This window comes from Ranitomeya imitator, chromosome 1, assembly GCF_032444005.1.
Source record: "Ranitomeya imitator isolate aRanImi1 chromosome 1, aRanImi1.pri, whole genome shotgun sequence".
In the NCBI taxonomy this organism is placed as follows: Eukaryota; Metazoa; Chordata; class Amphibia; order Anura; family Dendrobatidae; genus Ranitomeya; species Ranitomeya imitator.
The window spans coordinates 155,415,617-155,433,601 of NC_091282.1; the positions used below are offsets into that span (position 1 = coordinate 155,415,617).

Genomic DNA, 17,985 nt, shown 5'->3' on the forward strand with positions numbered 1-17,985 from the left:
AAGGACAACATCTGCAAGGAATTTTTATGTTCTCCCCGTGGTTGCGTGGGTTTCCTCCGGGTTCTCCGGTTTCCTCCCACATTCCAAAGACATACTGATAGGGAATTTAGATTGTGAGCCCCATTGGGGACAGCGATGATAATGTGTGCAAAATGTAAAGCGCTGTGGAATATGTTAGTGCTATATAAATATAAAGATTATGAAAGAAATTGAACAGCATATCTTGATTTCCCAATCTGCTTTGAAATCTTGGGAGAGACTTTATTTGATTTAGATTTTTTTTTGTTAATTCACTTTGCATTTTGTTAATTGATAAAAACAAATTCACAGCATTTTTTTTAAAGCTTTCTTACTTTGCAGCATTTTTTTTTTTTACCACACCTGCCTAAAACTTTTGCACTGTACTGTACATTTCAGTTTGCTTTACCCTAATCTGGTGACCAGTCCAGTCATCTGTGGCAGCCGGTCTTCACTTCTACATCCAGAATCTTTAGTATGGCATCCTGGGAGAATCTTACTAGGCCCCGCGACATCATGACCTCACTAGAGTAAGTGCCAGGGAGGCCCAGGATGTTGGCCCACAGATGCCAACGCAAAGAGAAGACAAGTGCACATTAACTGTTTATCTCTCGCCAGCAGATTTCACAGTATAAACTATACACAGATCTCTTACACATGATGGGGCTGGTGTACTGATGTCAAAAATTCATGTTAGAATTGCTCTTTGCCTCACATTAAAATGACATTTTAGGAGTTCAACTCTAGTTAAAATAAAATGATTATTTTATTATTAGGATTGTACAGCCATTCTGACAAGGATTTGTTAATAAGTACACTGTCCTCATCAAGTCGAAGAGATCTATTTACTGTAACAATGTATGCAGTTTATACTATAAAATTGGACAAATGTGGTTTAACTATTTATTTTCTGTAATGGATTATTCACTTGATTTAGAAAATTCTTGAAAGTCTACATGAAGTATGGAAAAAAACATGAGAACAAAGAAACTGTGTAGTTATATCTTCATTATCCGTGATAAATATAAAATTTCGCTCTGCTTCATATGTAGTCCATTTCCCCTCAAATTGATTTATCACATCAAACCTCTTTTAAATTGAAGGCAGCTTTAGAAGGTCCTAATGGTCACCTGATATTAGAGAAGAAAGCTGTATGTGGCCATACATTACATCGACTATATGGTCAACCATGTAATTTACAGGATGAGTCTATCTGAGACGGGCCAGTGCTTTTTTACTTGCCATTGATGATTGAGGAGGTTCCCGAGCAATGGCTCTCAAGGACTTCAATTTGCCTTAACTGCTTTAATGGGAAAACTAGTTTAAAAAGAACCAGTCAGCAGTTTCACGCAGTCCTAATCGCCAGTCACATGAAATCATACCAGGCTACCTCATTGCAGTATTCTATTTTCTTTGAACCAGCAGAATTGGAGATAGAACCAGAAATAGGGAGAAGAGTCAGCTCAATGGCCTCCTGCCGGTTCCTCCTCACCCAACATGGCCTGATTTACAGGTTTCGACTTGTCAATCACACAAAGTGGGAAGAGAAAAAGCCAAAGAGGTTACCTGTAAAGATAACTTGTCACTTGTCAGTAGTTTCAAGCTACCCAAAGCTTTTCCATTCCAGTGTCCAGGCACAAGGAGAAGTGACTGCTAAAGCTCAGCAGACACCTCTCCACATGCCGGACAATGCAATGGGATAGCAGGAAACTACTAAAATGTTACTTTTAAAGGTAAAATCCAGTCTACATCCATATTAGAGATGATTTTAGGGAGCTGCTGTAGGAATTTCCAGAAAGTTTGCTAAATGTGTTTCTATAGAACATCTGAATGCATCAAGGTATAAAGAAATTATTATTTTATACAACCTCAATAAAACAAACTCCAAGCATAGATATGTAGAACAGGGTACCTGTGTAGAAGAAGTTCTCCCAAGGTCACGGGATTCACGAGCAAGCAGTAAGGTAGCAGCTTTGACCAATCCCAGTTCTCTTCCATTGCGGTACACTGCTAATAAAATTGAAGGTGGATTTAATAGTAATTAATCATAACTAACGGCACCAGTAATTTATCCATTATAAACTATGGGGGAAAGGCGGGCTTGGCCTGTTAGAATAAATCAACTTCAGACAGCCTACTTTTTATTCCAATAAGACAACAATTAATTTACAAATCCACTAAGTGGTGTAGTCATTATTTATTAAAAGATAAATCAATTTTTGTACCACATTCCAACTGTTAGTGGCAATTTGCCCAACTACTTTGTCTGAGAGCTATAGTCTTTGTTTGAAAGGAGAAATAAATGGATGCCTTGAATGCTCAGTAACAATTTACTATTTCCTACTGTCAGCAAGAAGTTTACCAGGAAATAAACAGAGGGGGAGCTACGATTTATGCTGCATGATGCATCTTAATTAGAAGCCATTTTATGGTTCTAATCTAAAATTGGTATCATGGATTGAAAGAAACAGATGGTTCACATACATATTTGGGAACATCCGAGTTACAAAATCTTGTTATCTATGACCGAGTACACAATAAAATAAACTAGTTATCCAATGGTTATGAGTGAAGGCTGGATGTCAGCTGAAAACGCATGTAAGATTTAAAGGGAAGTATCACAAATATCATTGTTGGGAACAAGACGTTTGATTATAACATCAGTCTCAGACTAATAAGTGATGGCCCCAATTTACCAAAACCAGTGTCGTTCATGCCAACGCCGCTCAAGCAATGTCTGTGCCGTGTTTTCCATGACATTGTAATATCAGGTATGCCCTGCAGCCAGTCAGCCGATGCCAATGGGCTGCTTCACGCTCACATTTTACAGAAGTAAATAACATCCACAGGAAGTGAGAAAGCAGCCGCAGCGCTCACTTCTTCCGGATGTCAGTTTTGTCCAAAGGAAGCGATAGTGAAGCAGCTAATTACTGGCAGCTGATTGGCTGCAAGGCACACGTGACGTAATGATGCCGCGTTGGCTCCACGAAACCTGGCGCCAAGACCCGAGGTGAGTCCAGGCTATTTTATCATTTTACATGAGTTAATATAGTAGTTGAGTAAGGGTTGTCTGAGTAATGGACAACCCCCATTAAGAGAATGAAATACGACTTGTAGCGTAACATATGACCATGTTCTTCATGAATTTGACAAGCAGGCGTCGCCACCACCCATCCCTGTCCATTGTGGCAAATCTAAAAATGCCAAAAGTTAATAAGTTTTTGTGCAACCTCACATCGAAAAGTTGCAAAATTTTTGCCCAAAGTGTTTACACAAGAATAAAAAATTTGATGAATCAGAGCTATTTTGTAAAAAAAAAAAAAATCACTGCATTTAATATGTAAAATTAAAAAATAAAAGATAAAAATGATACATTAAGCCCTTCATAACCCGAGGTATTTTTGTTTTTGCGTTTTTGGTTTTTGCTCCCCTTCTTCCCAGAGCCATAACTTTTTTATTTTTCCTCAATGTGGCCAAGTGAAGGCTTGTTTTTTTGCGGGATGAGTTGTACTTTTGATTGACACCATTGGTTTTACCATGCAGTGTACTGGAAAATGGGAAAAAAATTCCAAGTGCGGTGAAATTGCAAAAAAAGTGCAATCCCACAGTTGTTTTTTGTTTAGATTGTTTACTATGTTCATTATATGCTATATGCCATAATGATTCTCTAGGTTATTACGAGTTCATAGGCACCAAACACGTCTAGGTTCTTTTTTATCTAAGTGGTGAAAAAAAATTCCAAACTTTGTTGAAAAAAAAAGGCGCCATTTTCAGATACCCATAGAGTCTCCATTTTTGTGATCTCAGGTTGGGTGAGGGCTTATTTTTTGCATGTCGAGCTGACGTTTTTAATTATACCGTTTTGGTGCAGATACGATCTTTTAATCACGGCGACCAAAAAACGTAATACTGGAATTTTGTCATGCCAACCCATTGGTGACCCACGATCACTGATGGGCAGATTTCTGCTGTGCTTTCCGGAAGCGAATGTTAAATGCCGCTGTCAGCATTTGACAGCGGCATTTAACAGGTTAGCAGCTGTGGGCTGATTGCGATTCCTCCAAAGGCTGTTAGGGGCACATAATATATGATCAGATCAGCTGTCATGTGCTGGAAAAGGTGCGGGCTCATCGCTGGAGTCCGAATCAAACAGGGGGAGGCGTCCAATGATGCATAAATCCGTTAATGGGGGTTAATGGAGTGGCACCTGTGTACTACCACTCTAACCTCCATAAAAACTGCCACTTTGGAGTTGAGTTAATTTACATTGGATAAAATAAAAATAAAATATGAAAAAAAAATACCCAAAACAATAGAAGATGAGTTGATCGCCAGTGTTGATGAATGGTGCTCTAAAATAAGATGCGCCATATTCATTGGGTGGCAAGAGTCTCTTTAGCTGCCGTTCACCAGTGCAAGGAATGCGCTCCAGTTGGGGGCTGGGGTACATTTCAGCAGTATTTTACGCAACTTCTGCGCATTTGTCAGATGGGTCCCACCACCACTCGCAGCTAAGCTCCACACACTTTTCAAAAAGTGGGCAAAGCTGGGTAACAATGCTAAAAGCAATGGCGTAACTACCACGGTCGCAGCGGTCGCCACTGCGACCGGGCCCGGCAGGTCAGAGGTACCTGACACCATGTTGTAGTGCAGGAGATCCCTCCCGCACGGCAACAGTCTGCGGCGTATCTAGGGGGAGGGGCAGCCGGGGTATGTGAGAGTTAGGAACTTGGAAGCAGCTCCTCCAGTCAGCACGGTGAGACAGCGTCTCCTGCTCTGAGCCCCGGGACAGAAGGTGAGAGCAGGGGAGGTACGGGACATGACAGTGCTGTGCAAGCAGGAGAAGCTGAGGAGCTGCAGGTTTATATCAGCCTCCCCTGTACCAGAGAGGAGAGTGTGAGATGTGTATATAAGCTGGTGTGTGTGTGTTTGTGTGTGATATCTATAGTATGTGTGTGATATCTACAGAATGTGAGTGATATCTGTAGTGTGTGTGTGTGTGTGTGATATCTGTAGTGTGTGTGTGTGTGTGATATCTGCAGTGTGTGTGTGATATCTGTAGTGTGTGTGTGACATCTGTAGTGTGTGTGTGATATCTGTAGCGTGTGTGATATCTGTAGTGTGTGTGTGTGTGATATCTGTAGTGTGTGTGTGTGATATCTGTAGTGTGTGTGTGTGATATCTGTAGTGTGTGTGTGTGTGATATCTGTAGTGTGTGTGTGTGTGTGATATCTGTAGTGCGTGTGTGACATCTGTAGTGTGCGTGTGTGTGTGTGATATCTGTAGTGTGTGATATCTGTAGTGTGTGATATCTGTAGTGTGTGTGATATCTGTAGTGTGTGTGTGATATCTGTAGTGTGTGTGTGTGTGTGATATCTGTAGTGTGTGTGATATCTGAAGTGTGTGTGTGTGTGTGATATCTGTAGTGTGTGTGATATCTGTAGTGTGTGTGATATCTGTAGTGTGTGTGTGTGATATCTGTAGTGTGTGTGTGTGTGTGTGATATCTGTAGTGTGTGTGTGATATCTGTAGTGTGTGTGTGTGTGATATCTGTAGTATGTGTGAGGCAGGGGCATAACTACCACAGTTGCAGCAGTCCCCGCTGCAACCGGGTCTGGCAAGTCAGGGGCCCGATAGCTCAGAGGCACCCGACTCCCCCGTCACAGCCGCCGCAGTGATCTATACCAGTGTCTATGATGCCAGTACAGTTCAAAGCAATGATGGAGGAGAGAGCGTCAGCTGATGCTCCCTCTCCCATCATTCCCCTCTGCCTCTGACACTGCGGGTGCGTGATGACATCACTTCATTGTGCACCCGCTGTGTGCGGAGCCCAGGCAGTGCAGCATCTGCACAGGTGATGGTGGCCGCCATATTGGCAAAGCCTGTGGCAGCTGCTGGGACCGGGAACAGGCGGCTCCGGAGCTAGTGGGGGGCACGTGGACCAAGCCGCCCAGGAGGGCGATGCCGCAGCGGCTCAACCATGTGGAGGATCCGGGGATGAACATGGAGGAGTACGGGACCAGCGGAAGTGAGGTGTGTCTGCTGCCCGTGTGTCGCCGTCTCGGCCCTCAGCGTCCCTGGCCCCTGTGACACCAACCCCGTTTCCTCCCTGCTCTCCCGTGCCCCATGTCCTAGTAGGTCCCCAGGTTCAGGTCATTGTGCTCCTCTGGGCCCCCCGTACACACCTTGTTCCTCCTCCCCTGGTCTCCCAATGCTCCCCATCTCCCATGCCCCGAGTCCTCCTGCTCCCCCATGCATTCCTTGCCCCTTGTCCTCATGTGACTCGTCTGCCCTGCTCTCAAGTCTCCCCTGTCCCCTTTCTCACCATGTGTTCTCCATCTACCCTGTCCTTGTAATCCCTGTGCCCCCTTCCCTTCTCCCAAGTCTCCCCCCCCGTCTTCCTCTGTCCCCTTGCAGCCCTTGCGTCTTTATCTACTCTGCCCTCGGAGTCCCCTTGTGTCCTCTTGTGCCTGTCTCCCTTGCACCCTACTCCCCGTGTCCCATTGTGCCCTTCTCCCCTTCCTCCTGGTCCCTATGAGTCCCCTTGTGCTTGTATCCCTTGTCCCCGTGTGTAGCCTTGTGTCAGTGTCCCTTGCCCACTAGTCCCTGTGTGTCCCCTTGCGCCTGTCTCCCTTGTCCCCGTGTGCCACTCTCCCTTGCTCATTAGTCCCTGTGTGTCCCCTTGTCAGTCTCCCTGGCCAACTAGTACCTGTGTGTCCCCTTGTGCCAGTCTCCCTTGTCCCCTTGTGTCAGTCTCCCTTGCCCACTAGTCCCCTTGTAACCTTCTCCCCTGCCTCCTAGCCCCCATGTGTCCCCTTGTGCCTGTCTCCCCTAGCCCCCTTGTGTCCTTCTCCCCTGCCCCCTAGTCACCATTTGCTTGTGTCTTTCTCACTGCCCCTGTATGGAGGGGCTGCATTACACTATGAAGGGGGCTGCATTATATTCTATGGGGGTTACATTGTATTGTATGGCAGGGCTGCAGTGTACTCTGTGGGGTGGCTGTATTATACTATATGTGGGCTGCATTATACTGAATCGAGGACTATGGGGAATATATTATACTATATGAAGAACTAGGGTGCATCATACTATGGGAAGTGAATTGTACGACATGGATGACGATGGCGGTGCATTATACTATATGGAGCACTATGAGGAGTGTATTATACTATATGGAGGACTGAGCAGTGTATTTTAATATATGGAGGGCTATGTGGAGTGTATAATACTAAATGGAGGACTGAGGAGTGTATTATACTATATGGAGGACTATGAGGGGTGTATTATACTATATGGAGGACTGAGCAGTGTATTATACTATATGGAGCATAACGAAGAGTGTATTATGCTATATGGAGCACTATGAGGAGTGTATTTTAATATACGGAGGAGTGTATTATACTATATGGAGGACTGAGGAGTGTACAATACTATATGGGGGACTATGGGGAGTGTATTATACTATAAGGAGGACTATGGGGGTGCATTATACTTCTTATATGGATTCCCATGACTTCTATGTTAGCCCCTGATGAGTATAATGGTTTATTTTCTTTTATACATTACATAACAATGGCAGTACGGGGGACAAATATATGCCAGGATGGGGCACTGGATAGTTATGCAACTGAGGTCACACTATACAACTTTGCAATAAAGCTATAGTGTGCAAAATTAATAGGGAAAATGTGAATTTGGGTGGAAATTATTTTGGCATGGTGGGGGGGCCCCATTTGAAAGTTCGCACCGGGGCCCATAACTTTGTAGTTACGCCACTGGCTAAAAGTCGCTACATTTTGGCACAACTCACAGTTGAAACAGTTTTACACCTAAACTAATTAAAACTATTTGATGAATCACGACCAAAGTACATAGACAACATATCTGACTTCAGTTTGCTAGAATTTTAACCACAACTATTGCTAAGCTAAGTACACAACTACCGTAAGCAATCTCCAGACAGACAACAATAGAAGACAGTACAATGAAGAGCTCAATGAGTTTCGACAACTTACTGTCACAATCATGCCACTCTTACAATAAATCACTTTATAACAAGTGATGTTATTGTAGGGCGAATAATGGATTTTGCAATGAGATGTTCAAAAAGCATGTATAATGTCTGGGCGTCTACATACTAAAGAATTTAGGCAATTGATTCACAATATATGGATACTGAAATGTATCCTAATAGGTAATATTATAGTAATAATCATACCTCACTCAGCACATTCACACTTGGCAGCATAAACTTTTGAAAAGGGTTAAAGGTTGATAGCTGGTCCTCAGTAGTGACGCTCAATGTAAACGCCTTGGAACAAGTTTTATTCTTTTTAGAGTGTTCAGAAGACAATACCTCATATAGATAATCCTAGACGGAAACATGCATTAGTGTATACGAATTGCACAGATTGTAATACAATTATTTAACCCCAATCTCAAATTCCATTCATTAACACAATGTACTGTACATATGTTCTGCTGTTAGCAATAAACCAATTAAATAAAAACAATTTAAATAGATAAAAACATGTATTATAACTAGTGGTTTCCCTTAATACAACCCAAAATGGCACCTTTAATGACTAGCTCGGTCCCCTAATTATTCAATTCCATTCACATCAAGCATCCTTAGATTTTAGAATTTAGTAGAGCACCTTTGACAGTTATGATCTGGGGCAAACGTCATGCATAACCAGATATCATCTGCATACAATGTTCCTCAGAAATCTTAGCCCATTCCTCACGAGCAGTTGCCTCCAGTTCACTAATATTCTTTGGGTTTGAGTGCTGCAAACGCCTTCTTCAAATCGCACTAAAGATGTTCTTTTGGGTCCATGTCAGGGGAGTATGACTGGCACTCTAGAATCTTCAAGGAATTCTTCTGAAACCAAACCTTGGTGGTATTTGAGGCAAACTTGGAATCATTACCATAATGAAAGGTTCAATTACGCCAAAGCTTCAGCTTCTTCAAATAAGGTATGACTTTCTCTGAGGTTTTCTTGGACCTGTCTCTTGACAACCCAAAAATATCAGTAAATTGGAAGCCGTTCCTCAGGTGCCTAACTATGCTTCAAATTTGCAGCAGGTCATAACAGCTAAAAGGGTGCTCTCCTAATCACTAAAGACACGTGTCATGAAGGGGTTGAACATTTTTAAAACTGCAGTGTTGACATAATTGGAAACAACAGAAAAAAATATTTTGTTTTCTAATAAGTCCAAATTGCAAGGAGGGTTTAATCACATGGATTACAACTTTATGGCTATAATCTACAAGGATATAGGCTAGATCAGTGTTTTACAATCGGGTTTCCAGGAATAGGTTTCCCTGAAACAATACAGACTCATTTTCAGGAAAAATTAATATACTTGGCTTTTCACCTGTTCTATAACCTAATGTTGGCAGATCGAACTACATGCCAATGTGAAAAGTTTTCGTTAAAATTCAGATTTGACAGAAAAAATAAGAACCTCCCAGAGATTAAGATCATGTCGCACAAGAAAAAAAACATAAAAATAATTAAAATATTTGCACTGAGTCACCTTTAAATGCAATTTTAACCAATGTATTTATTATAGGCCTTTATGTTAATATCTTATCACTAAATTTCAGTTGAGGATTAATATAAAATTTATAGAATATTTTTATACAATATTGCAAATGTTGTAATCAAAACTTTGAATAAAAACTGAAATAGTAAAATATCCAATTTCCATAGAATTTCCTAATCTGCTATTGACTTTAAAAAGTATTACCAAGTCTTTGACGAATGCTTAGCTGCCAGCACAGTCTGCCTCAACCCAATACACACCTAATTGCTCGGCAAAAAGGCAGTTTCCTTACCTCATTGAGCTGGATGATGTGATGAATTTGCCTCAGGTACTCGCTGCCACCTGGTTTGTGGCAGATATCCAGTACCATCATGTTTATTTTCTGCTCAGTCAGATCGAGCCTTCTGCCTTGGTCTTTTAATACTGAACTATCTTCTTGCATCGCAAAATCACTGGAAAAAGAGAAAATGTTTTACATAGCCTGCAAGAAATGCGAGGAAAATAAAGAGCTGCCCCTGCCAACAGACAATATGTACATTCTGCACTCATCGCATGGATATCAGACCTTATATATTTATTTTAGCTCATCGAAAATGTAAAAAAAATATATATATACATATATATATATATATATATATATATATATATATATATATATATATATATATATATATATATATATATATATATATATACAGTGGGCAAAAAAGTATTTAGTCAGTCAGCAATAGTGCAAGTTCCACCACTTAAAAAGATGAGAGGCGTCTGTAATTTACATCATAGGTAGACCTCAACTATGGGAGACAAACTGAGAAAAAAAAATCCAGAAAATCACATTGTCTGTTTTTTTAACAATTTATTTGTATATTATGGTGGAAAATAAGTATTTGGTCAGAAACAAACAATCAAGATTTCTGGCTCTCACAGACCTGTAACTTCTTTAAGAGTCTCCTCTTTCCTCCATTCATTACCTGTAGTAATGGCACCTGTTTAAACTTGTTATCAGTATAAAAAGACACCTGTGCACACCCTCAAACAGTCTGACTCCAAACTCCACTATGGTGAAGACCAAAGAGCTGTCAAAGGACACCAGAAACAAAATTGTAGCCCTGCACCAGGCTGGGAAGACTGAATCTGCAATAGCCAACCAGCTTGGAGTGAAGAAATCAACAGTGGGAGCAATAATTAGAAAATGGAAGACATACAAGACCACTGATAATCTCCCTCGATCTGGGGCTCCACGCAAAATCCCACCCCGTGGGGTCAGAATGATCACAAGAACGGTGAGCAAAAATCCCAGAACCACACGGGGGGACCTAGTGAATGAACTGCAGAGAGCTGGGACCAATGTAACAAGGCCTACCATAAGTAACACACTACGCCACCATGGACTCAGATCCTGCAGTGCTAGACGTGTCCCACTGCTTAAGCCAGTACATGTCCAGGCCCGTCTGAAGCTTGCTAGAGAGCATTTGGATGATCCAGAGGAGTTTTGGGAGAATGTCCTATGGTCTGATGAAACCAAACTGGAACTGTTTGGTAGAAACACAACTTGTCGTGTTTGGAGGAAAAAGAATAATGAGTTGCATCCATCAAACACCATACCTACTGTAAAGCATGGTGGTGGAAACATCATGCTTTGGGGCTGTTTCTCTGCAAAGGGGCCAGGACGACTGATCCGGGTACATGAAAGAATGAATGGGGCCATGTATCATGAGATTTTGAGTGCAAACCTCCTTCCATCAGCAAGGGCATTGAAGATGAAACGTGGCTGGGTCTTTCAACATGACAATGATCCAAAGCACACCGCCAGGGCAACGAAGGAGTGGCTTCGTAAGAAGCATTTCAAGGTCCTGGAGTGGCCTAGCCAGTCTCCAGATCTCAACCCTATAGAAAACCTTTGGAGGGAGTTGAAAGTCCGTGTTGCCAAGCGAAAAGCCAAAAACATCACTGCTCTAGAGGAGATCTGCATGGAGGAATGGGCCAACATACCAACAACAGTGTGTGGCAACCTTGTGAAGACTTACAGAAAATGTTTGACCTCTGTCATTGCCAACAAAGGATATATTACAAAGTATTGAGATGAAATTTTGTTTCTGACCAAATACTTATTTTCCACCATAATATGCAAATAAATTGTTAAAAAAACAGACAATGTGATTTTCTGGATTTTTTTTTCTCAGTTTGTCTCCCATAGTTGAGGTCTACCTATGATGTAAATTACAGACGCCTCTCATCTTTTTAAGTGGTGGAACTTGCACTATTGCTGACTGACTAAATACTTTTTTGCCCCACTGTATATATATATATATATATATATATATTGTATAGGTGAAAATCTGTGAATATGAGTTTATCTAGTACACACAAGTCGTTCTTGTTCATATAGACTTGTCTATGTTATGTCTGGTGCACCACCATTCTTTTTAAGTCCCCGGAACCAAGAATGTGACCGATTACTGCTGTCTTGAGCAGGATGCGTGCTTCAACTGGCTGTCTCCTTTCTCGTGTCCACACCAGAAAAAAATAGTGTCACCTTCTTGGTTCCGGGGACTTAAAAAGAATGGTGGTGCACCAGACATAACATAGACAAGTCTATATGAACAAGAACGACTTGTGTGTACTAGATAAACTCATATTCACAGATTTTCACCTATACAATGTATATATATATATATATATATATATATATATATATATATATACAGTGGGGCAAAAAAGTATTTAGTCAGTCAGCAATAGTGCAAGTTCCACCACTTAAAAAGATGAGAGGTGTCTGTAATTTACATCATAGGTAGACCTCAACTATGGGAGACAAACTGAGAAAAAAAAATCCAGAAAATCACATTGTCTGTTTTTTTAACAATTTATTTGCATATTATGGTGGAAAATAAGTATTTGGTCAGAAACAAAATTTCATCTCAATACTTTGTAATATATCCTTTGTTGGCAATGACAGAGGTCAAACATTTTCTGTAAGTCTTCACAAGGTTGCCACACACTGTTGTTGGTATGTTGGCCCATTCCTCCATGCAGATCTCCTCTAGAGCAGTGATGTTTTTGGCTTTTCGCTTGGCAACACGGACTTTCAACTCCCTCCAAAGGTTTTCTATAGGGTTGAGATCTGGAGACTGGCTAGGCCACTCCAGGACCTTGAAATGCTTCTTACGACGCCACTCCTTCGTTGCCCTGGCGGTGTGCTTTGGATCATTGTCATGTTGAAAGACCCAGCCACGTTTCATCTTCAATGCCCTTGCTGATGGAAGGAGGTTTGCACTCAAAATCTCACGATACATGGCCCCATTCATTCTTTCATGTACCCGGATCAGTCGTCCTGGCCCCTTTGCAGAGAAACAGCCCCAAAGCATGATGTTTCCACCACCATGCTTTACAGTAGGTATGGTGTTTGATGGATGCAACTCATTATTCTTTTTCCTCCAAACACGACAAGTTGTGTTTCTACCAAACAGTTCCAGTTTGGTTTCATCAGACCATAGGACATTCTCCCAAAACTCCTCTGGATCATCCAAATGCTCTCTAGCAAGCTTCAGACGGGCCTGGACATGTACTGGCTTAAGCAGTGGGACACGTCTGGCACTGCAGGATCTGAGTCCATGGTGGCGTAGTGTGTTACTTATGGTAGGCCTTGTTACATTGGTCCCAGCTCTCTGCAGTTCATTCACTAGGTCCCCCCGTGTGGTTCTGGGATTTTTGCTCACCGTTCTTGTGATCATTCTGACCCCACGGGGTGGGATTTTGCGTGGAGCCCCAGATCGAGGGAGATTATCAGTGGTCTTGTATGTCTTCCATTTTCTAATTATTGCTCCCACTGTTGATTTCTTCACTCCAAGCTGGTTGGCTATTGCAGATTCAGTCTTCCCAGCCTGGTGCAGGGCTACAATTTTGTTTCTGGTGTCCTTTGACAGCTCTTTGGTCTTCACCATAGTGGAGTTTGGAGTCAGACTGTTTGAGGGTGTGCACAGGTGTCTTTTTATACTGATAACAAGTTTAAACAGGTGCCATTACTACAGGTAATGAGTGGAGGAAAGAGGAGACTCTTAAAGAAGTTACAGGTCTGTGAGAGCCAGAAATCTTGATTGTTTGTTTCTGACCAAATACTTATTTTCCACCATAATATGCAAATAAAATGTTAAAAAAACAGACAATGTGATTTTCTGGATTTTTTTTTCTCAGTTTGTCTCCCATAGTTGAGGTCTACCTATGATGTAAATTACAGACGCCTCTCATCAAAGGACACAATGCTCTTGGGACTCTCAATTTTGGGGCAATTTCAAAATATATCATCATGGTACCAAAGGCTCCAGACAATCAATGGCCGCAAGGAAGATTCCAGAAGGTATTTCACATGATCGCTGCGGCCACTGATTGACTAGAGTAATTATGTGACATTATGGCAGGTCACAGTCCTTGCAAGACAGTGGCGGTAACGCTTTTGGAAACATTTGCAACATTTGTTCCAGTAGGTCAATGGCTGCAATGTGATACTATAATGATTAGATGTAACGCCGCATTGTTAAATTTAACTTGTCATGTCCGCAAATGCAATTAACCTGCAGATAAAGAGTTAAACTGCAGGTTAATAGCGTTTCAATGTTGTTCGACCACCATAATGAAAGCTCGGCTACTGGAAGAAAATTTACTTTATTCCTCCCAGGAGCCGCCAGGTTTCAGTCAGAGGCGTGACCGGAGCGGCTTTAGTCACCAGTCAGTACATTTGACACTTTGATTGACAGCCAAATCTGTCCACCAAAATAAATCTGTCCATCTAGTGAAGTCTGTCTAGAAAGAGTTGCTGTACCAGATATGGAGGAAGACACCAAACAATTTATCTCATAGATTTATGGTGCTGTGCAAAATGTAATGGATATAGAGTAAAATACTGTAGACTTAGAATGCTTTAAAAAAGAGAAGAGTTAATAGTTTGCATTCTATTAATTGATAGAAATAAAGTGAATGAACAGAAGAGAAAAATAAATCAAAGCATTTCTTTTAGGTACACTTGTGAGAAATACAGGCAGATACTTATTCATCATGTAATGCCATCAGGGATGAGTCTGATTAGCTCCAAATGTATTCTGCAGCAGGACAACGACCCCAAACATACAGGTGATGTCATTAACTATCTTCAGCCGAAAGAAGAAGGAGTCCTGGAAGTACCAATATAATCTCAACAACAAGTCTCTGTGCGATTACATGAAGAGACAGAAGGATTTACACAAGCCTACCGCAATAGAAGATCTGCGGTTAGCTCTCCACGATGTTTGGATTTATCTCCCTGCTGGGTATCTTCAACTACTGTGTGTAACTAGAACCAATGCTTATGTGAAGGAGAAGGATGATCGCACTGAATATGGATCTGATGTTGATTTCGCTTTAGTTCATTTACTTTGTACTTAGTTATTTGAAAAAACAAAAACAAACTACAGTATAAACGCTTCTACTTTTTACAGCATTCCAATTTTGCAGAATTTATTTTACACAGCTGCCTAAAAAACTTTTGCACTGTACTGTGTGTATGTATGTATATATATATATATATATATATCTATATATATATAGATATATATATATATATATATATATATATATATATATATATATAATGTATGTATGTATGTATATATATATATATATATATATATATATATATATATATATATATTCACGTTTGTCCTCTGCTAATCATAGAATTGTACATTCCAAAACTAAAAAAAAAAAAAAAAATTAGAGTGAGCGAAGTTCTTTCTTTTTTTCCTCTACAACAGAAATTGGTGTTTCATTTTCAATAATCGTTGTGAAAGTTATTTTTATTGTTCAGCCTATGATTAATCTGCTACTACTGCTCTTTTGAATGATTAAGATAAAGTAACAGCACATGTTTTAAACTCCTACTATTTGGACTATATTTATGTGAGAATGTTGAATTTTGCTTTAGTGAAAACCGCTTCAATGAGCATGCATTTACTGTATTTTCTATATACTTGAAAGGCCGAGCCTCATGTGCAAAACAAACCAGAGTAGGAAAGGCAGAGTTTTTCTCTGATCAGTCAGTATAAATATGTGCTAATAGTCACATTGGCTTGTATGGACCAGTGTGCGGTCTTTTAATAACAGCCACAAGTGTGAATAAAAAGGAGGAAAACCGATGTCCAGTCGTGTTGCAGAGTTGGTGGCAGTTTGACTTCACAAATTATTCTGGGTATAAGCACGGAAAGACTGATATATTAAAAATCATGTAAAAAGATTAAACGCTTTGCATTCATATTTGGAGTTTAGGATTACCAAGAAAGGGGAGAGACACACAGTAAATGGTGCCCACTCTCCTGCACTGGTCGTATAGAACGGTATCATGAGCTATAAGAGATCCTAAGGTGTAGATTGAACTTAAATGTTTTAGGATATGGGTAAACTATAGTTATGATTGAAGAAAAAAACTGGAAAAAACAATAGCACAATGGGGCCTTTTCCTGATAGGGAAAATGGAAAGAAAATAGGGAATTGTTCACTTGGAAAGGTTGTATGACCACAATAACACAAAAAAACGATTCGAAGAATTAGTGACGAAATGGGGGGGGGGGGGTTTCTGAGCTGCCGGGAACACCAGTAAAGAGACCAGAGATCACCAGAGGATGGAGCCAGGAAACCAGAAGAACTTTTATTGTTGACGCATTTCAAAGTTAATAAACTTCTTCCTTAGGACAAACAACAGTTGAGTCGACAATGAACCGCATCGACCAATTCAAATTCTAATTTCCTGGCTCCCTCCACCAGCGATTCCTGGACTCATTACTGGTGTCCCCGGTAGTCCAGAAAACCTGCATTCCTTCTATAATTGTTCATCCTACATTACAGTTTTAACATCTGCTCTTAACAAGCTGTAACAGCTATGTCAGCTCTGATAACACATCGCAATAAATCCTAAAGTACCCCAAAGACAGTCAAGGTTTCTGTGTTTTGACAATAAAATCCAGCATACACATACAAGCTGTCGAAACCTGCCGATACCAGCATGATCATCTGATGGTGTAATGTGTATGGGGACCTCCCGACTTTTCCGCAACACGGAAGAGAAGGCTCAGGCATTTTGAATTTTATCTGCCGATCCTTTTATTCGGCGACGAGATAAGCTGCTGCCAAACAAGTCTGGCAGCGACTCTCATACATTAGGACACAGGTAAAATAAGTACCATCTTACCAATTAGCCAAGGTATCTCTAATATGCATCTCCAAATTACCACTTGTAGGTAAATTTTACATTTTAGAGTGAGAATGACTGTACCTGTGCTCTCTTCGGTTAGTTTGTATAATGAAGCCTATGTGGACAAAAGGCAAAAAGAGACCTTAGCTCTTCGATGCCTTATCATGAATTCCCCCTCCCTACTATCTCTCTCGATCAAGAAGCCAATAAATGTACAATATAAAACTATTAGATGGACTCTATTGATGGATTAATACTAGTGTAAGCAGAGCAAGTCATCAGGTTTCATCAGGTTCTGTCCTGGTGCGGTGTGTATTAGGTCATGTGTACTATGCATTCCTTGCCATATATACATTTGCTACAATATATAACCTCAACATAAATGGTTTCACCTCAGTTATACATGTGGTAACAAAGTGAACAGTAAGAGAACACTGTAATTTTTATTTTAAAACACAACATATCATAAAGGCTAATTGCACCTTTCAGATACTAAGCCCACCATTCCGATGTAAATTATGGCTTCTGCACATACGCGAGCTTTCCTATGGCACAATTCAATACTACTTTTTATGGCAGGTACAAACCATCTTATTTTATCAGAGGATTTTCTATGTGTGTACATGAAGATGACATTGAAAAAGTTGAGGGCCCTCTGACAAAGGAGTGTATCACCCGAATTGTATCCTTTCCTGTCCATCACTTTGCAGGTGAAGCAGATGATTGGATTCAGTCAGTGCTATGATTAATGAGTTCCTCTCTGTATTTGGTATAGCCTATCAATCATGTCATTAGGGAGAATGTGCCCTGGAAGAGGCAGACCTCAGCCAAGGAATAACTGCATTCATCTTAATCTGTATATGCACCCAGCCAGCCAAGTCAGGGTCACCATGATGAAAAACAATAATCTGCAACGCCACAAATTACTTTGCAAAGACGGACGTTTCCTCACTTTTTTTGGGCAGCGTGTTCTCTAAAATACAAGATGACTGTTTACAGCCTGGGTGTTACTTTGTAGTGAAGGTTATATTAATGAATAGTAATGTTTTCAGGCAGTGTACAAGACAGGCGGGACATACAGCTGCCACTTTATACAGGGGGAAGTCAAAGTCACATCTAAACTGCTTAAGATTCACTTTGCAGCAGAGGTCATCACTTGATTAAGTCTGTCTGTATTCGTATCTATAGGATCTGAA

At 40.8% G+C, this 17,985-nt stretch overlaps 1 protein-coding gene across 4 annotated transcripts in view; it reads right to left on the minus strand.

Moving 5' to 3' along the window:
* The window catches only part of KIAA0825 (KIAA0825 ortholog), a 544,507-nt gene that overhangs the window by 296,967 nt on the left and 229,555 nt on the right, over window positions 1–17,985 (minus strand). For 3 of the 4 annotated variants that reach the window (XM_069751839.1, XM_069751830.1, XM_069751848.1), the window contains 3 exons: window positions 9,863–10,022; window positions 8,237–8,389; window positions 1,931–2,028 (listed from right to left, as the gene is read on the minus strand). In XM_069751839.1, coding sequence (XP_069607940.1) covers window positions 1,931–2,028; window positions 8,237–8,389; window positions 9,863–10,022 — 411 coding nt within the window. The remainder of the gene's footprint in view (window positions 1–1,930; window positions 2,029–8,236; window positions 8,390–9,862; window positions 10,023–17,985) is intronic. The other variant, XM_069751857.1, reaches the window with a different exon arrangement.